The sequence below is a fragment of the Neovison vison genome, chromosome 1 (assembly GCF_020171115.1).
Source record: "Neovison vison isolate M4711 chromosome 1, ASM_NN_V1, whole genome shotgun sequence".
NCBI lineage: Eukaryota > Metazoa > Chordata > Mammalia > Carnivora > Mustelidae > Neogale > Neogale vison.
Genome location: NC_058091.1, coordinates 14476293 through 14497520, shown reverse-complemented (window position 1 = coordinate 14497520; position 21228 = coordinate 14476293). Strand labels below are relative to the sequence as shown.

Below are 21228 nucleotides of genomic sequence, written 5' to 3'. Positions count from 1 at the left end.
AGTATCTTCGTGCCCTAACTAAAGTCAGTACGGAGGGAAGCTAGCCGACTCAAGGTGCGGCAGAGCCTTTATCCAACTAGAAACAGAAAGACAAGAGGGACAGGCAGAACACACGGCTGGGTCTGAGGGAGTTCCAAAGTTCCACGAGGTGCATGGCATGGGTAAACGGGTCTTGCCTCAATGGCACAGTCTGCTGTGGGGAAGGGAGTCCGTGGACAGTCTCACCTCCAGAATGTACTCCAACTCCACGCCCCTCTTGTGAGCCTGCTTCAGGACCGCGGAAGCCTGTGCCATCAGTTCCGCGTGGAACCGTGTTTCCTGTGGGACTGCAAAGCTGATGATCTTTCTGAAGAGCGTTTCGGTCAAGATCATATGAGATTCCAGGCCCTGAAAGTATTCCTGCAAGTTTTCGGGGACAGAGAGGTCAGCGGCTCCTATTTTCCTTTTATCCCATTTTCTGGCAGTGTCTCTCCAGCCCGCTGCCCCCCACTTCGTGCAGGCACTCACAGCTTCCAGCAGAGAAGGGGGCTTCAGTCCCCTCACCGGCCTCCCGTCCCTCCACACAAGGACACCTATACACGCCGGGCTGCAGACGCTCTGCCTCCCCAACAGAGCTCTTCAGGCGTGACCGGCTGCTAACACAGTTCCTCTGCCCTCTCAAGGCCTCATCCCTGGGAGAGTTCTGCACACACACTGGCCTTCCTTATCCCGGGACACATGAGCTCGCAGGCCCCTGTCTTCGGTCTCCGTCTTTACTCTGTACTTCCAGGATGTCCTCACTCTCCACATTCCTGACTTTCCTTCCTCGGTGTCTAGGCTGGAGCTCTAGTTTCCAAATTCCCGGAGCATTCGCTGGGCTCCAACACTCACTGCCAAGCACAGCTCGACAAGTACCTATTGGTATTGCACAGTTTTAAATTTCCCTTATATTATACCCACACACAACAGAAGGATAGGCCTTGGGCAGTCCTACAAACGTGTTTCGAAATGTTACTTTTTATATGTAAAAGGCCCTAGAGGAGGTAAACAGGGCTTATCCCATTTTCTGTTCCCTCTACTGTGGGTGAAGTTGAAGACCTGCAAACTGATAACAGTGTTTAGTGCTTACTATATGCAGAAACTCCACCAATGCTTCACTGACCAATTCCATTAACCCTTATAACACGTCTTCGAGGTATGGAATTCTATTTCCCATTTGGTGGGTGAGGACACTGAACCACCCAAGCTATAGAACATGCTTTGTTCAAGGTCACTGCAGAGCTCTCTGTCAGAAATAGTCTGGTCAAAAGAAGCCAGAATCTTCATTTTTTAACTCACCATTATTATATCAGAGAATCTTAAAGCTCAAAGAGAACTTGGAGGTCATTCAGCCCAACATTCACCAAAAACTGATATTCCTTTTACAACCCGATCTCCCCCTAATGGCCTTGGATGGTCTTCCCATGGCCAGAAGGGTTGTCTGCTCAATGGCAGTGTTCCTCTTAGAGTTCTTTACCTATTGGGCCTACGTCTCTGTTATTTATACTCATTGATCCTAGCTTCCTCTCTGGAATAACTCAGGATGATATTTTATTACTGTTGTCAGAGATTTGAAGAAAACCAGCTGTGAACTTTAAAGCAATGTTTTCAAAGCCAAATGATAAGGCTCTAATAAATCACAAAGTTTTGGACAAAAATCTCTGGGAAAAATAGCAAGAAGTACACCCCACTCCCCTCCCCGCCAAAATTCACCTTTATAAGCCACCAGAGCTACATAATGGTAGAATGTTAACTATCTATATCCCAGCGGGCTTTTCAAAATTTCCATGTATGACATTCCTACAGTCTGAGAATTTGGGTTTCTGGACTGGTAAAACTACTCCTTCTGTAGTCATTCCAAAAATGCAAGAGTTGTGTGCACATTAAACAGGCATTCCTTTTCTAAGGAGCAGTGTCTAACCTGAGCTTGGCAATGGGACATACTGATAGGGCAGCCTCAGGCATACCATGTTTGATCACATAGTAAAAGGACTCGTTGTCCCCAGGAATAAACTCTTTGAGGCCCACAGCAACCAGAGGAACATGTGCTTATTGGCCAGAAGTGCCGAGTGATGCACATACGAGACAGATACCCAGTCCCACAGCTGGGTAGGTAGCTCTGCTTTCCCAGGGCACAATGAGGAGCCTTTGGCCAGGACAAGAGAAGCATTCTCTCCAGAATACTTAGGGCTAGATAAATAAATGGATATAAAAGACACAAGGACAAATCAAAAGAGTTAATAAGGAAGCTAAGCACTTTGAAGAAAGTCAAGTTTCCCACTGGTTGCAGTAAATGAAGGGGAAAAGCCTGGTTTATACTAATGAGGAAGTGGTGATAATTAAAATTACTAGGAATGGTGGTATTCTTCTTTTTTTTTTTTTGTTAATTAAGTTTAAGCTCCACATCCAGCATCGAATCCAACACAGGGCTTGAACTCATGACCCTGAGATCAAGAACAGAACCAAGATCAAGAGTCAGACACTTAACCAGCTGAGTCACCCAAGTGCCTCTGCATTCTTTTTTAACTCGCAAAGTTCTAGGAATGTATCCTCCATAATTTTTCTGTGTTATTTAGTGTCCACAGGTTTGAATATACATTTGTTAACTATTTTAAAGAGTGTTTTATTCAAGGAGGAACTCATAAAATATTAATAATAGGTTTTACTAGGTAGATACATATCAATGAGCGAGAATATGCTTTCACAACTACATTCTCTCTCTCTCTCTCTCTCATTCTCTTTACCTTATGTTTATCAAGTAGTTGTTGAATTTCCTCTTTGGAGGACACGATGATTTTCTGGTCACCTGCCATCTTCTCCTGTCCAGTCTCCAGCAGGTCAGCCAGATCTTGTAGGGCCCTTTCGTACTGACTCTTAAGTGCGAGATTCTGGTTCAGCCCGCTCCGCCGGGAGCCAATGGTCATCATCAGTTCATCGTACATGTCCTACAAAATAGAGATAGTGATACTCACTCTCAATTCATGTGTTGACTCTTTTTAAAAAATTTTTTTTATTTTTTTAATTACTTTTCAGTGTACTAGAATTCATTGTTTATGCACCACACCCAGCGCTCCAAGCAATATGTGCCCTCTACAACACCCACCACTAGGCTGGCCCAACCTCCCACCCCCCGCCTCTTCAAAACCCACAAATTGTTTTTCTTTTCTTTTTTTTTTTAATAATTTTTAAATTTTTTTAAATAAACATATTATGTATTATTAGTCCCAGGGTACAGGTCTGTGAATCGCCAGGTTTACACACTTCACAGCACTCACCATAACACATACCCTCCCCAATGTCTATAACCCCACCCCTCCTTCTCCCAAACCCCCTCCCCCCAACAACCCTCAGTTTGTTTTGTGACATTAAGTGTCTCTTATGGTCTGTCTCCCTCCCGATTCCATCTTGTTTCATTTATTCTTTTCCTACCCCCCCAAGCCCCCCATGTTGCATCTCCACTTCTCATATCAGGGAGATCATATGATAGTTGTCTTTCTCCGATTGACTTATTTCGCTAAGCATAATATCCTCTAGTTCCAGCCATGTCATCAGAAATGGCAAGATTTCATTTCTTTTGATGGCTGCATAGTATTCCATTATATATATATATATATATATATATATATATATATATCACATCTTCTTTATCCACTCATCTGTTGATGGACATCTAGGTTCTTTCCATAGTTTGGCTATTGTGGACATTGCTGTTATAAACATTCAGGTGCACGTGCCCCTTCGGATCACTACATTTGTATCTTTAGGGTAAATACCCAGTAGTGCAATTGCTGGGTCATAGGGTAGCTTTATTTTCAACTTTTTGAGGAACCTCCATGCTGTTTTCCAGAGTGGTCACACCAGCTTGTATTCCCACCCACAGTGTAGGAGGGTCCCCCTTTCTCCGCACCCTCGCCAGCAAAAACCCTCAGATTGTTTTTCAGAGTCCATAGTCTCTCATGGTTCATCTCCCACCTCCAATTTCCCTTAACTCCCCTCTCCTCTCCATCTCCCCATGTCCTCCATGTTATTCCTTATGCTCCACAAATAAGTGAAACCATATGATAATTGACTCTCTCTGCTTGACTGATTTCACTCAGCATAATCTCACGTGTTGACTCTTTGCCGAAAGGCACGCTACCCACGAAGTCCACAACCCAGCAAAGAACAGTCCCTCAGGTATTTGACCAGTGGTGATACTCTCTCTGCAGAACACTGCCTATCTTTCTCATGATTCTCTTTGAAACTTCCTTCAGAAAAGATAAGCTGAATATTTACAAATTCCAAAGGATATGCAAAATATTTGCTACGGATGACGTGAGGTCGATTTGACAGCTCTCTTCTCAGGGTATCAAAAGTTTATGGTAGGATGTGGGGTTAAAATGTTGAAAAGTTATTCATGTGGCTGAGGGAAATGTTAAATGTAAATTCTAATTTTCTAATGTAATTCTTATTTTTATAGTGTTCTTAACATTTACATAATTTTAGATTAATTGAATAAAGTATCTTCCACATTTTGTCTGCTAAATAATGATCAGATTTTGGACTAAATAAAGAGCTGGAGAAACAGAGGAATTTAATGGGAGTGAAATGCTTTAAGACTTAAAAAGGCAATGTTTTTGCCAAATGTGGTGGAGTAAATAAATAACTCTTTAAACTGGAAAGACATTTTAGGAGATGATGATCCACCAAACACAAAATTTATTTGAACCATATGGACTTGATTAATGTATCATATTAAGGTTTAGCAGGCCAAAATGGCTCAATCTAGAAAAGTTCAACTTTAATGCCCATTTACAACTATGATGTTTGACTCTTCCACCTGACATTTAAGCACTGTTGGAAAACTGTCTAAGTGCAAAGTGGGGGCACCGGGCTTACGACATTGTGAAATGTTAGATAATGGAATGAGACAGTTAACATAAAAATGTTCTTTTTAAAATAAGAGCTATTTTATTTTCTCAAAAGGAAGAACTTGTGACCCTACGCTGGACTTACACTATTAATCCCTCAGTGGTTCTCAGTAATGCAGAGAAATCTTAACACGTGTGTGTCACTGTACACCATTCTCTTAATGTAATTTAACTATGTTGCTTATCAACTGCTAAATTTCGCTGGTTTAATATTCCAGTTCTAATATCCCAAGTTGGATTTTTGCCTAGCAGCCTGATCTAAGAGAGCAAATTAACCCCCAATTATTTCCTACTCCTGGAGGATGTTGGGAAATCAGTTTAGATTTCACCTACCTTCTAGTTTATTTTTTTCTGTTGGTCTGGTATTAAAACTGTGTCTCCCTTCCATTCAGACATGTATGAAAGATTAACTATAGTTTTGAACACCAGAGAAAAACTACTTTCTAAAAAATATTAGCTTGAGCATTTTTTCTTTAAAATAGACTATTGATGGGGCACTTGGGTAGCTCAGTCAGTTAAGCAGCTGCCTCCGATTCAGGTCATGATCCCAGGGTCCTGGAATCAAGCCCTCATGGGGCTCTCTGCTCAGCAGGGAGCCTGCTTCTTCTCCCTTTCCCTCTGCCTGCCCCGCTGCCTACTTGTGCTCTCTCTCTTTATCAAATAAACAAACAAATAAACAAATAGTTTTTTGAGGTACACTACAATTGGAATAATAATAAAGTAAATGTCAGGAAAAAAAAATCTTAGAAGTTTGAGAACACAATTTATTTTATCACATTAAACCTGGTAAAAGTTTCAGAAAATTTTCTAAGTGTTGCTTAAAATAAAGATTAGGACCTAAATGACATGAATTGTATAGAGAACAACCAAGGAAACATAGAAAATAATTTTTTCTTGACTTCTAGTTAGGGTGCATCATTGAAGCTAAAATGTTGCTGGTAGAAAACCATACCTGAAGTTTGGATAGTTCCTGCATGGACGGCTGCTCAATCTGCAACTTGTCCCCACGCTTTTTTAATTCAATGATTCCTGCATCCAATTCCTTTAGCCCATCTTCAGCCTCTTGTATCGCCTATGTAAGATTTATGACACTTTATTAGAACTTCCATAAGCAATTTCCCTCACGAAATGTGATTACTGTTTGTTCTATTACTTCTATTATTATACTTTTATACAATTTGTTCTTCTCTCCACATTAAACATTTTCAATGTCTACAAAAGGAGTCAATTTAATACAGCATAAAAACCATGGCCTTCTAGTATACAGGAAAGAGGAGGCCCTTTATTATACCACAGTCAGCTACCTCACGGGTAAGGAAGTAGGAAGGACTTCACACACAGGGCTGGGAGAACAATGGCTTCCTTAACCAAATTTGGGAATTTGTAAATAGAAACACCTGAAAAAGAAGTGTGACTTAGGACATGGTTAGAAAAGGCACTGGCTTAGGATTTTTCTGGGGGAAACATGTTCTGGTTTCCTGAGATGCATTTCGAGCATCCTGGGAGAGAGATACAGTGAGGCAAGAGAAAAATATGTCACAGCATGGTCCTTTCCCTAAATCTCACTCTTTGTTTAGTAGAAAAGCAAGTGATAGGGGCGCCTGGGTGGCTCGGTGGGTTAAGCCTCTCCCTTCGGCTCAGGTCATGATCTCAGGGTCCTGGGATCAAGCCCTGCATCGGGCTCTCTGCTCAACAGGAGCTTCTCTCTCTCTTCTCTTCTCTCTCTCTGCCTGCCTCTCTGCCTACTTGTGATTTGTCTGTCAAATAAATCAATAAAATCTTCAAAAAAAAAAAAAAAAAAAGAAAAGAGAAAGCAGTGATTAACAATTATTGAAGTGGCTGTTGGCACTAGGCCTCGTCTTCCCAGTGTGAGTTCTGTAGGAGGAGAACAAGGTCTTCTCCTGGCCTTCAAGGAGCCTGAAGTCTGGTTAGGAAGCCCGAGTAAACACAGCAAAACAAAACAGGGGTGAATCCAATCAGGTATACCAATCAGGAATACCAATCAGGTATTCAGCTCGATGCAATTCATCTCTGTTAGAGGAGCCTGGATAAGAAATACAGGAGTGGATTCTGGGGTCGTCCAAGTAGACTTTTGGAAGAAACACAATCTCAGCTGCCCTGAAGGAGGAAAAGAACATGGACTCCAGATGGCAGATGAAACCCATGTGTCTTATTTTCTCCTTCCCGAATCACTGCTACACCACAGCAAAAATTCTGTTTGCTTGCTTTTTGGTGCCCCTCCTGCCCATAAATCTACAAGGACAAAGAAACAGGAAAGAAAGCAATACCAACAACATTTTGAAAGCTGGAATTCAGAAGGATATGGGATAACTGACTAAAGAAATCTGAGAAAGCTGAATCCTAAGCTCACGGGAGATCTCCATCACCAGACTTACAGGAACAGGAGTCTGGCGCTCTGGGTGGGTAGGGCGGGTGCCAGATAAGGAGAGTTGGCAAAAAGCTTCTTAAAGAGCAGCGAAATTTCCAGAGCCTCTTTCTCACTCCATATTACCCTTCTCCTTCTCTGGGAAAGATGGGGAATTTATTTTCTAGAGAAGGTAAAAAAGACTCTGGACTGAGGGGCACCAGACAGAATAGCAGTGCTGAGTACTTGACTGAAAACAGAGGATACGTGACTGAATGCCCACACAATGCTAAATGAGGAGCCCTCACATCTTCTAAGGTATTGGAGCCTGACCTCCGGTCTCCAGACAGGAGAGGAGAGAAAATGTAGAAAGACCAATAGAAAAATCTAAAAGCTGGACACAAAGATTCTCCAACAAATAGCCCACAGAGCTCAACATTCAATAAATCTCAAAACCATCAAGCCACATCCATACACAAAGTTCCCATTTGGCTGTTAATTCTCCATCCTAAACGTGAACAGATAGCCAGAGAATTTCCGTAATCTCAGAAAAGCCACTAATATGAAAAGATGGAGACGGAAACAAACAACTAAAAGCAGGCTGAAGGGAAACACACTATATGGGAAAAATAAAACTTTGGCCAAAAAATCACTAACATATGCAGATAGATTACAAAAGATAATGCATCTATTAGAAAAAGAACAGAATGCTACAAAAAAAGGATCATTTAGAGAACCAGAATGAGCTCAGGGAAAATGAAACTCATGACAGCAGAAATATAAAACTCAGTAGGAAAGTTGAGAGTTGAAATCAAGGAAGTCTTCCAAAAAACAGAGCAGACTGACTCTTGATAAAAGAATTAGAAGACTGGACCAGAATATCCAACATCTGCCTAAAAAGAGTTCCAGAAAGACAGACAGATAAAATGGAGGACTGAAAAATATTAAATCATTAGACAATTTTCCGAAATGGAAAGAGGAGAGCTACCAAATAAAAAAAACAGCTTACCGAACCTCCAGCCCAGTGGATAAAACTGACCCTTCCCAAGGTATATCACTGTGACATTTCATACCGCTGTGGGAATTAGAATGATTTTAGATTCCTCAAGCCAACATCAGAAGCTAGAAAACAATGAGGTGCCTCAAAACTCCATAGAAAACTGATTTCCAGGCAGGAATTTTACAGTGAGCCACGTTACCAAGAAAGAGCAAACACAGTGTAGGATCGTTTTCAGATAGGCAAAATACTAAAAAATACATCTAGCATGCATCCTTTCTTAGTAAGGATATGTAACAAAACAAGGAAGCAATATAATAAAGACGGACTTGAGACTCAGAAAAGAGAAGATCCAATAGAGAGAGAAGTGATGGAAATTCTCAGAATAGTGGAAAAGGGAGAGATCCCTGGAAGTCAACTTGGTACCAGGCTTGTGGGGACAAGTCTGTTCTAGAGCAGAACGACATCGCTCAAAAGATGAATATATTGAGAAATATCATCCTTGTGTCTCCCGTTATTATTATCTTTTTAACCCAACAAGGGTATGGGTGAAATTAGCACTTTTTTTTTTTTTTTTGGTGCTTTCTATTTATTCAGAGAAATAGTCTAGCTATTTATTTTTATCTGTTGGAATCATTTTAGTGATCCTGGTCAATAATTAGTAAAAATGTTATTTGTGATCATACATACATACTCTATATTTCACCTCAGAAATTCAAGGCAAATCATCGCTACAGCTGCTGAAGTCTTTTTTGGAATCAGGCATGTTAAAATCTTGGATATTAAAATCCAAGAATAAAAAAGAATAAAATTTTTTAAAAGTTCCTTTCAAGTTCAAGTTTCAACATAGAAGAATTTTTTTTTAATTTGGGGGAAATGAGAGATTTGTTTTATTTTTTATTTTTTTTTAAGATTTTATTTATTTATTTGACAGAGAGAAATCACAAGTAGCTAGAGAGGCAGGCAGAGAGAGAGAGAGAGGGAAGCAGGCCCCTGCTGAGCAGAGAGCCCGATGCGGGACTCGATCCCAGGACCCTGAGATCATGACCTGAGCTGAAGGCAGCGGCTTAACCCACTGAGCCACCCAGGTGCCCCGAGAGATTTGTTTTAAAAAGCAGATGAAATTATGGTCAAGAAAAATAAACATTCACATAATTTTGCAAATTATTTTAGGTAATTTTACAGATGAATGGATAGACAGAATGATCTCTATTTCTATCTACAGGAATATATCAGGAGATTTCTATCACAGATGATTCTCTATAGCCTACTCATAGAACCCTTAGAGGTCTACTGAAATTAGGAAATTCTATTAAAACACATAATTACTTAGCTTGGGAAACAGGAGATAGTATGTGTAACATCCTTCCCATTTTATCCTCCCCGCTGTTTTCAATGACATCACTGGAGTTAGAATTCTTTTTCCTTCTCTTCAGTGCAGCTACATGAAGCCTCTAGAGGCATATCCTGCTTCCTGACCTGACACGGTCTTGTCCGGGAAGCAGGGCCGGGCACTGAGACTCATTCTCACCTTTAAAGCACCCCAGGGACTCTGCACTGCCAGTGGTCTCCAAGGTGAGGGCAAGGACCCGCGTGCACGAGATGACCGGTGAGGATGAAACACTACATTTTTCCTTTCTATTCAACCACATTCTTCTGAATTTTCATTTGTGTATATGCTTTATAACAAAGCACCTGCTTATAATTCATAAATAAGCAAATAATCATATACTTTTGGGGTGTGCTTATTTTTTTAAACTAATGAGATATGCCATCAATAAAGTTTAGAAACCACTGGTTTGTGGAATAAAGTCTAAATTGCTCTGACATTCAAAAGGCCCCACAAGTTGCCTCAAATGTACTCATCCAAACTTACTTCCCCTCAATTGTTTTCATTCATCATAAATTCAGCATTTAGCTGAATAAGGATAACTTGCTTTTCTAAGATATATTTGTGGATATAGCTCCTGTATTATTATCTAAGGATACCTTGCTTTTCTCTGGAAGTGCTCTGAATTGTCTACCACTTAAGCCTTTGCTCATGTTGTCCTCTTGACTTGGATCTTTCTTCCCAGTCTCTGTGTGTCCAAATTTCTCAGTCTGGTTCTAATTTTCTTTTACGAAGTTTCCCCGGATCCTACCTCAGTTGGCCCTTCTTCTGAATGCCCATAGTGCTTTATCTGTATCACCCCAGGACAGTCTGACCGTCTGCCCTGCGTCCCTGAGGCTCCTGTCTAATCTCAGGGTTAGGTGGCAAACTTCTTCATGTCATCATCTGCCACCGACACCTTTACCTATCTCCTAGTTCTGTACAGAGAGAAGTGACAGATTCCATGTCGCCTAGCCCGTCACTCAAACATGATACTTAGAGACAAAATGTATGACAAACAAAAATATTATAGCAAGGGGCGCCTGGGTGGCTCAGTGGGTTAAGCCTCTGCCTTTGGCTCAGGTCATGATCTCAAGGTTCTGGGATGGAGTCCTGCATGGGGCTCTCTGCTCAGCAGAAAGCCTGCTTCCCCTTCTCCCTCTGCTGCTCCGCCTGCTCATGCTCTTTCTCCTTTTCTCACTTTCTGTCTGTCAAAAATATAAGTTCTTTAGTAACAGTGTTATAGCAAGCCACTAGTCTTTTACAGAATATCTGAAATCTCCTACCAAATCAGAACAACTCTATGCATTTGCTCTTCTAGAAAAAGGTGGCTATAAATACCTCTATTTGCTCTGCCACAGGCTGTTCAAACACATTTGCCAGTTTCTGCAGAATGATGAACTTGTTGTCAGCCAGCGACGTGCACAGCACCTTCAGATCATTCTAAAGAGGAAAAAAATGAGAAGACTTAATATGAGTAACCGAGAATTCAGAATGGTTGTAAGTATAACACACATCCTTAGAAATAATGTATTGTTGTAGGAATTTAATGTCCAGAAGAAACAATACTGTCCTGGGAAAAGGAGAAAGGAAGTGGTGACAATTTAAGTGTTAAAACTGACTTTGGAAGAATGTGTTACAGAAAGCATTTTTTAACACAATACACATGGTGACGAAGTATACAAATAAAAAGCAATGCTAGTCACCCTAATCTCACTGATACATTTGAAATCAATGCACACATTTAAACACTGCACTGGAAATACTACACTAATGACTTCTATTTAATGAAACAACCTACAGCTGCTACCCTTACTTGGGAAAAAAGAGGATCCTTTTATTTCATTTCAAGTTATTTTGTATTTTTTACTTCGCATGGAAGTCCGAATATTATTTAAAACTACATCTTAAATTTAACAAAAAATGTGATTCTTAAGAAGAATATAATTCCTTCTTTCCTCTCCCTTCATTCCCTCTCTCTCATACTTCCTTTTCTCTATTTTCAGAGAATTTGCCCAAGCTTATAAAAAGCCACCCAGAAGTATAGAAAATAAATTTTATCCATAATGACCAAAGACATATGAAGAGACAACACAAAAAGACCTAGCAAAGCCTTTTGTTCATAAAAATCTCTCACTTAAAAGTCCAAGTATATTTATATTGAGTTATGTTTATACAAAAAAAGTTAACTATCAGAATTTTGGTCCTCAGGGGCGCCTGGGTGGCTCAGTGGGTTAAGCCGCTGCCTTCGGCTCAGGTCGTGATCTTGGGGTCCTGGGATCGAGTCCCGCATCGGGCCCTCTGCTCAGCAGGGAGCTTGCTTCCTCCTCTCTCTCTCTCTGCCTCTCTGCCTACTTGTGATTTCTGTCTGTCAAATAAATAAATAAAATCTTTTAAAAAAAAAAAAAAGAATTTTGGTCCTCAGTTCTACAGGAAATAATGAACTAGAGCAAAATTTGAATGATATAATTCCCAGTTTTCCCCCCTGAAACGTCAGTAAACATATATGACGGGCTGGCTGTTCAGTGGAAGCTGAAATTGGACTCAACACGTCCTCTTCACTGGGGGCTGCTGATCTATACACAAGGACACATCATCAAGATGCAAGAATCTGTCTACCTACAAGGAGAAGGATAATCACACCCAAGAAGAAGAAAGCATCTTTAAGGATGTAAGCCAGCCTTTTATCACAAAATGCAAGTCTAGAAAACAAAACAGTGGGTGGACTATGCAGTAAAATAAGAAAAAAGGAAAAGAAAAAAATTGCACATAAACATTAGAGAAAAGCACAGGATCCAACAGGGCAATAACTGTCATTAACCAAAATGCAAACCAGTCTGCAAGCCTTGCTGCAGATTCACTAGGAAACTGTTGTAACAGTCCTGGAGAAATGCTGCCAGAAGCAAGGTTTTTGCTTATGAATTATAGCAATGTTTGTATTATTCAACTGTGCTCATGGTGAGGCCATGTGGGCCATTAGAACGATGACATATTTATCTGTTTGTATGCTTAGGAAAAGATGTTTCCATTCATTTGAACAAATTCAAAAGAAAAAGTCTCTATTAGAGACTATATTTAGAACATTAATTCAGCTCATCTAAATGAGTAGATAATTCTAAATAATATATCATGGGTTAGAAATGAAGATCGTGGGGGTGCCTGGCTGACTCGGTTGGAAGAGCATGTGACTCCTAATACTGCGGTCATGAGTTCAAGCCTGATGATGGGTATAGAAATTACATCTACAAATAAATAAACTAAAAAAGAAAGAAAGAAGAAAGATTGTAGATCTATTTCCTGTACATCATCTTCATTTTTTTAAAAACATATTTTCTGTCTTAATTATATTCTACTCAAGGTAATAGAAAACAGAGTTCACATTTCTGGAGATCTCACTAATTATTGGAAAGGACCAGTCAAGAAGACACTAAAGCCAAGAATACAACTAATCTAAAAATTACTAAACAAGAGATTTGAGAGGTGTTAATAACCACATGGATGTTGGTACTTTATCTTTTTTAAAGATTTTATTTATTTATTTGGCAGAGAGACAGCAAGAGAGGGAACACAAGAAGAGGGAGTGGGAGAGGGAGAAGCAGGCTTCCTGCGAAGCCCAATGTGGGACTCCATCCCAGGACCCTGGGATGATGATCTGATCCGAAGGCAGATGCTTAAAAACTGAGCCACCCAGGCACCCCAATGTTTTTTAAAAAGATTTTATATATGTATTTGAGAGAGAGAGGACATGCATTTGTACAAGCACAAATGGGGGAGGGGCAGAAGGAGAGGGAGAGGCACAAGCAGACTCCCCACTGTGTGGAGAGCCTGAGGGGGGCCTCATCCCAGGACCCTGAGATCATGACCTGAACTTAAGTCAGATGCTTAATGAACTGAGCCACCAAGGCACCCCATGGATGTTGATATTTTCTTAAAAATGAAAATCCAAAGGCTTTAACTGTTTTTTGTTACTATGCATATGACACAGCAGGATAATTAAGGTGTCTCCACATTATACAAATATCAGTAATCACAAATTTTATCATATGGTCACGGGCACTGCTTGTAGGGCATAAAGATGCAGGATTATTGCTTTTTGAGAAACAGGTACATCAAAGGTTTCAAGTTTTTGAATCATCTGTGCTGTCTCACTCATTTAAAAAGAATTCTTTCTTTTTTTTTTCAGTTTTTAAATAACTTAAAATGCCCAATCATAAAAATGTCCAGTAAATTTATTTGGGATTAAGTCTCTAGGTAAAAACTTTTTTAATAGAATTACTGATGAGTAACTTCTTTTGATTCCATGGAGATAATATACATTTACATAACATCAACATGTTCTTTCAGATTCTCTGCTGGGTAGAGGATAATGTTACCAGTCTGGGAAAAGCTAATACTCAAAAGTTAAGTGGAAGACAAACGTATACCATTCCATTAACTACCGAGCATGGACAGCATACCAGGTGCTTGGTGCAAAGTAAAATAACATGGTTTACAACTTGACCTTTAATTATATTAACATTGGAACTATTTCTTTCAACTAAATTGGAACACAAACACATTGAAATGTCAGTTGCTGTCCGTGAGCTGGCCACCAACAAGTAGAAACTTGTTGGAAGAAGAAAAATAGAGAACGTGATTTAAAGACAATTTCATAATTGTATGTTCTTCTCTTGATCCTCTACAGAAAATCAGTTCCAGAGTATTCATGCTTTGTTCATATTTTACTCTGACTGGTTATAATTACAAATAAAAACTTAAAAGGGCTGAAGACACTAGCATAGTAAATGCAATTTGTAAAGGGAAATATGCTTCTAAGTGATACAAACATTTGTACCTTTAACCGCCCCCCCCATTCATGACTGATAGACCAACTAGAATGCTGTTAAAACTCAACACATTATTTTATGAAAGGTGGATTTTGGAGTAATGACACAAGTTTCCATCAATTGTATAAGTTTTGCTGATTTTAGACAGATGGTGTATATATGGGCATGCGATCAGATCTTGCATCCAAAACAAAATACCCAAATAAGAACCCCAGCTTCTCTGATTCCAAGTGAAATGTGCTTTCCTCTCTATGAGCTCTACAACCTAACCTCTACAAATGCAAATACCTGGTCTAGGTCATTCCCTGAAGCCATAGTCATGCATATCCAAATGTCTACTCTGAGTAGTCAGCTGAGTATCTTAACTCTAGTATCTTTGTCCATCCAGCCTAGCCCATGGGTCAATGGCACTGCTCTGCACCAGGCCTGTCAGCCGGGGTCTCTGGACTTCCTCAGCAGTGTCCTTTTCTCTCATTCCCCATATCCAATCCCCAAACAAATCTGCTCTTGTTGATTTTGCTTTTAAAATACATCATGAAGAGGTCTACTATTCTTCATCACCCCTGTAGCACCCTAATGATATAAAATATAAAAATATTCTTTGAGTCAAATCCCGGCTCTAATTCTTGATGGCTAAATAATCTTAGAGAATTAATTTAACTTTTATATTGGTTTCAGATTCTGTATGTTATAATGAATACTCCTATTAATAGTGACAATGATAACAAAACTGACTGAGTACTTACTTTGTTTCAGACATCGTTCAAACTGTTTTACACATTTTAACTACTTTTATCCTCAAAGAACTCCTAGAGACCACAGAATGAGTGTTACTCTAATAAGCCTTAGAGACACAGCTAAGGGTATATAGTAGCAGGGGACAAAGTCAGAATTTGAACCCAGGAGGGATGGTTTTGGAGGCTGCTCTTAATTTTTGCAAAATGAATATCAGAACAATGCTTAGCTAAGAGGTATGGAGGTATGTTGGACTCTGAAAAACAATCTGAGGGGTTTGAAGTGGCGGGGGGGTGGGAGGTTGGGGTACCAGGTGGTGGGTATTATAGAGGGCACGGCTTGCATGGAGCACTGGGTGTGGTGAAAAAATAATGAATAATGTTTTTCTGAAAATAAATAAATTGAAAAAAAAAGAGGTAGTTTTTGAAAAAATTGAAAAAAGAGGTTGTGAAGATTAAAGACAAAAATACAGGTGAAAATTCTTTGTGAATAAAAAATACTACACAAATTATTCTAATTTTCCTTTGTAGTTTTAAGAACACTGCTGAATGGCAGTGATGATTTGTCCCTTTAGATGAATATCTAGGGAATTCCACATTTCTTGACTGATGCTACACCTGACACTTTAACAGTATTTTTTACAAATCAAACATTTATATCAAACTCTTGGTCCAAATTACATGTTATCTATTTTATAAATCTTATACATTTGTTAAAAATCAAACTCCATTAGGAGCTCCTGGGTGGCTTAGTTGGTTAAGAGTCTTACTCTTGATTTCAGCTCAGGTCATGATCTCGGGATTGTGAAATTGAGCCCTGCATCAGGCTCTGTGCTGGGTGTGGAGCCTGCTTGGGATTCTCCCTCTCCCTCTGCCCCTCCCCTTATCTTTCTCTCTTCCCTCTTTCTATAAGTAAACAAATAAATAAAGAAAGAAATCTCAATTAAAACTTAAGTATTCCCAAAAGATGATTTTTATTAGGAATGTAAATCAACTCAAAGTTTATCAGTAGTGGGTGCCTGGGTGGCTCAGTGGGTTAAGCCTCTGCCTTCAGTTCATGTCATGATCTCAGGGTCCTGGGATCGAGCCTCACATTGGGTTCCCTCCCTGCTCAGCAGGGATCCTGCTTCTCCCCCTCTCTCTGCCTGCCTCTCTACTTGTGCTCTCTCTGTCAAATAAATAAATAATTCTTAAAAAAAAAAAAAAGTTTATCAGTGGCTTTGGCATTTGCTGAAGTTTATAGTCAGAGGAAAAGTTTCATAAGCAGACAATTAGTCAGCTGGCAATGGAACACAAGTCTAGGGCTTACAGGCAATAAATCTGAGAAGTTAGGATTAGGAAGTAGCACCGTAAATATTTTTTTAAAGATTTATTATATATATATATATATATAGAGAGAGAGAGCGAGAAAATATGGGGAGAGGCAGAGGGAGAGAGAGAATTCCAAGTAGACTCTGCCAAAAGTACAGAGCCTGAAGTGGGGCTCCATCTCATGACCCTGAGATCATGACCCAAGCTGAAATCAAGAGCCGGATGGTTAACTGACTGAGCCACCCAGGTGTCCCAATTGTGTATGTTTCTAATGCAGGCAGAAGCAGGCCATAGTCATTCTCAGTGGCCCATGGGCACTAGAGTCTAGGGTCCTGTATTGTGGCTCTCCCACATATTTTTTTGGTCACATGTTTTTAATAAATTTTGGTCATATGTTTTAAATTACAATTATCAATTGAAAATTATAATTATAGTCATATAAATTACTGGTTGAATTTAATGTTATATCCAGCCCTTAGTTTACTTGGTTGGTCTTCTCAACCCTTCATTTCTAGGAACATAAGCCTTTTAGTTTCCTCATCCTAGAGTTCTAGTCCCTTCTTTTTCTATAATGTTCTTGCTCTTCATTGTACTTTTGAAAAAAAAATAGGTCTATGTCATACCTCAGTAAGACATCCTGCTTGTTACTGAATATAGCTAGAGGATTATCAACCATCTCTTGATGATGTCTTACCTGGAAATTCAGTATTTGCTGAAGTCTTTCCTTCATCTGATGACAGCGCTGATTTACTACTGAGTCTAGCAAGGACAACCTGCCCAAAAGACAACCCAAAGTGTCTTCAATGACATCCCGGTTATCACCATTCTCTGGAAATGCTTGAGAAAACAAGTTCTTGTTCTTATCCATTTCTTCAGACATTTCTTTAATATCTTTGGCAAGAGTCTAGGGTTGATAAAAGAGAAAGCACATTTCAGTGTTTGGATCTGTGAATCTATATACACATCAAGTTATTTCCTCAGAGAAAGCCCACCATATCTCTCTTACCACTCAGTGGTAACTATATCTAAGGTAAGTTGACCCACTTTCACAAATATTAGCAAGTTGCTGCTGGAGAGATTTTTCTCAGAAATTTTACATCATTAGCTAATAATGATATGTATTTGGTGAAAGGTAAGGTTTGTAAAGGGCTATTTAGAAACTCTATTTTTAGCCTGTGTTTCATGTGAAGAGAGTTTGTAATACACAACAAGTTTCTAAAAAGAATCTTCCATTTTTTTTCTTCCTCCTACATACACAAGATAGAGGATAAAAATGCAAAACATGAGTATCTCTGGGAGCTTTTTATATCAGGCAGTTCACTTTGGTATTATGCAGCTTAGAAATATACCTAATTTGTACTTTATTAGAACTGTTTTATGTTGACCTTCCTTATACATTAATTATCCAACACCAAAATTTCAAGTGCTTTGTAATATCACATACTCACAGACATCAGCTGCCAATCTTACCTCTTGGTTGAAGAGGCAAGCTTCCGTTTCTTCTGGTAAAAGTGCTGTGGCAACAAATAAACGTTCCTCAACATCATCCAACCATGTAGACGTAGCTGAGACCCCATCATACAACTTCTGTTCCAAGTGAATGTTCTGCCTTTTTGTCCCCCCACCCTGAGAAAAAGGGAGAGCATAGAATTAATTATAGTGCTTTGAAGACTCCAAGAAAAATACCAGGATGAGATGTGAGGGTCCAGTGGCTCTGCCTTTCAGAGCTAATCACGAGTGCTGGGTCTCGACCAGTCATGCCCAGAGGTGGAACAGCTTCCGGGAGACCAAGATCCATAAGCAAGCCAAGAGTGCAGCCCTACCTGAGATGAAACCTCCTCAAAGGCCTGGTTCAATCCATCCAGCAAAGATGTCACTGCAGATCTGTCTTGGGTCTGTCCATCTCCTTTGTATAGTGGCACACCAGACAAGAGTCGATTCGGCCTGCTGTAGAGCTGTAGGCAAACAGGTGCACTTATTTAACAGCATATGTACTCTGTTTAGGTTTCATCATCTAGCATTACATATTGAAGCACATGCTGGAGAAAGTGTCCTTATAAAAAGCTCTTCTAGAGAAATATGACTTCTTTGATATACCACGTCCACTAAACATTGTGCCCAAATTCAGCGATGGTAATGTTTCCACTGATGGACTTAAAAAAAAACAAAGTGGTGGGGAAAATGCTTGAACTCTATCATGGTCTTCCTCTCAACTTGTTTTCTTGGTTTTACACTATCCATGATGAAATCATCCATCCTAGATACCAGATCTAGACTTGATCCCTATGCTTTCTTCATTCACTCAACCTCCCCTACACTCTTGTAGGCACACACACAATGCCTGATAAAGACCATGGTGTTGCTTAGCCCTCTGACTTTTAAAAGATGTTTCCCATCAAACTCAGTTCCTATAATTTATAAAATGTCTCATTCTCACTTTGCCTTTCAGGCTGATTACTCATTATCCTCTAAACATGCCCAACTCATTTCCCACTGTAACGAGAACACCCACAACATAACACCTCTTTAAAATCCACTTCCTTAAATTCCACACCTACTACCAGTAAACAAAACTGTCAGGAAAGTAGTATGAAAAAGGAGGGACTGTGGAGTTGGACAGACCTGCATCCAAATCCCAGCTTTGCCTCTTCTTAGACACAAGACCCTAAGAAATCATCTAATTTCTCCAAGCCTTAGTTTACAGATCTACAAAGCAGATGTAATGTCACCCTCGCCACAGTGTTGTTAGAAATAACACCTAGAACACAAAATATGTTCACTAGGTGATCATCACCCTTTCTTCTTGGAAACTCTCACAGCCAAATTGCTTCTTCCTCACCTTTTGTCTCACCTCCTCATGCCAAAGAGAAGAAAACCACCTCAGAGGCACTTTGTAAAAATGACTAGTGATTATGAAAAGAAAGCACTCAACTGCCAAAAAAGGCCATAAAATAAAGAACATTCGATGTTTTCCATTTCCAGTTCCCAAGGGCAATGAGCTATGGACCTGAACCTAAACTTGAACCATTTGGGGTTCACAGAGGCATGTCGGTGGCAGCAGGCAGGGCTCTTGTGGTAGGCTCCCATGGAGGATGCCAGGGTTACAGCACAGCATTGACAGAAGACATAGCTCTCCGAGATAAGGGTGATCATGGATGAGACACCCAGGAAGTCTGCAGTGCTGCAAGAACCACTCAGATGCTCTAGCTAGAGGACAACAGGTGGAATCCAGGGGATGAGCATTTAACTGATAGAGAATATTTGCTGATTATTACTAGAAACACCTTGGATTTATCTGACCTAGGATAGTCAGAGAAGACTGCAGTTCCTGATGTAGGACTGTAAATATCCCTTATAGTCAAAGGAATGGGGAATTCTAGAACATGAAGGTGAGCTAGTGGTCAAGACTGGGAGACCCACCTCGGAAATCAAGAATTCAGACTATGAGTCTAAATGTTTGCTCGGGATATGCAGAAAGATTAATTCAAACAGGTAGGAAGTCCATGCGGAAGCTACAAGGCACCACGTGCCAGGGTGGTAGAGGATTCTGGAAAACTACCTCCAAGAATGGAGTGCTCTATGCTGCCCAGGGCCACTGCTGGTGGCTATGCATGTGGACAGTGACAAAGAAGGATCCTGACCAGAGCAGGAGAGGAGTGAGAGAGGGTGGCATGCACAAGATTCTGTAAAATGAGACAGACACGCATGGCTCCGGCACTGAAGCATGGCTCCCCACAGATAAGGGGACATATTGTGACCTTAGGACTATCTCCTTTTCAGGTAGTCCTGGCAAGCTGTATCTGCTTTCTTTATAGAGCCGGGTCTGCCAGCTCCTGCCTTTCATGCCTCAGATGCACTCCAGTTACTGACATCCTTCCATTCCTGGGTTCAGCCTCTCCTGGCACTGAAGCTAGCCCTAGTCAGATCAGTGAGACAACAGCAGCTGCCTCAGATCCACAGAAAAGGACCTCAACTTTACTCTGATAACACTACTGTCACAGAATCACTGAGATGAGCACTGTGGGGCCACGACCCAGGACTAGACTTCTATCTTCAAAATCCTGCTGGGCCACAACTGTGGTAAACATCGCAGGCCAGCTGGGTTCCAACCTCATGCAGTAGCTCTCTACGGGGTTGATTCCTCCGACTCTCAAATGTTCTCTGGCTTCTGCTTATAGTGAGCTAATAGTTATTATCTACCTAGAACCTTCTGTTGCTATATTCAATTCCACTGGACTTGGCTTGCTTTGTCAAGTCCAATGTCACACAGTACTTGCCCACCTTAGGAACAAGCTTACAGATGGGCCAGTAACTATTCTAGCTGGCCACTGACTTCCCCTTCCTTTTAGATCCACTGATGTCCCAACATGTTTCTCATTAAGATCGTCTGAAACCATTAAGTCCTGGAAATAGCAATGGAAAATAAGATAACTTGACAATTTACTTCTAGTAAAATAATCAAATTTGTTGTGTTTCTCTTGTCCTAGATGCGTATATTCTTGACTTATAACCTTTATTTTCAAGATTGTGGAAAAAAAGGGGGCCGTTAATGATTTACACTAATGAGTTATCAGATAGTAATCATCTCTGAGGAAAAGAGTATCTAGAAATCAAATGAATTTACACATATAAATATATGATTATTAAGAGAAGCACAAAACATGCTTGCTAAGAAAAATATAAGATGAATGATTTCTT

At 40.1% G+C, this 21228-nt stretch overlaps 1 protein-coding gene across 18 annotated transcripts in view; it reads right to left on the bottom strand.

The window, feature by feature from the left end:
* SYNE1 (spectrin repeat containing nuclear envelope protein 1) overlaps positions 1-21228 on the bottom strand; it is a 479099-nt gene that overhangs the window by 109853 nt on the left and 348018 nt on the right. For all 18 annotated transcript variants that reach the window (XM_044243752.1, XM_044243801.1, XM_044243842.1 and 15 more), the window contains 7 exons: positions 18354-18485; positions 18001-18156; positions 17225-17434; positions 11001-11102; positions 5881-6000; positions 2763-2963; positions 226-399 (listed from right to left, as the gene is read on the bottom strand). In XM_044243752.1, the coding sequence (XP_044099687.1) occupies positions 226-399; positions 2763-2963; positions 5881-6000; positions 11001-11102; positions 17225-17434; positions 18001-18156; positions 18354-18485 (1095 nt within the window). The remainder of the gene's footprint in view (positions 1-225; positions 400-2762; positions 2964-5880; positions 6001-11000; positions 11103-17224; positions 17435-18000; positions 18157-18353; positions 18486-21228) is intronic.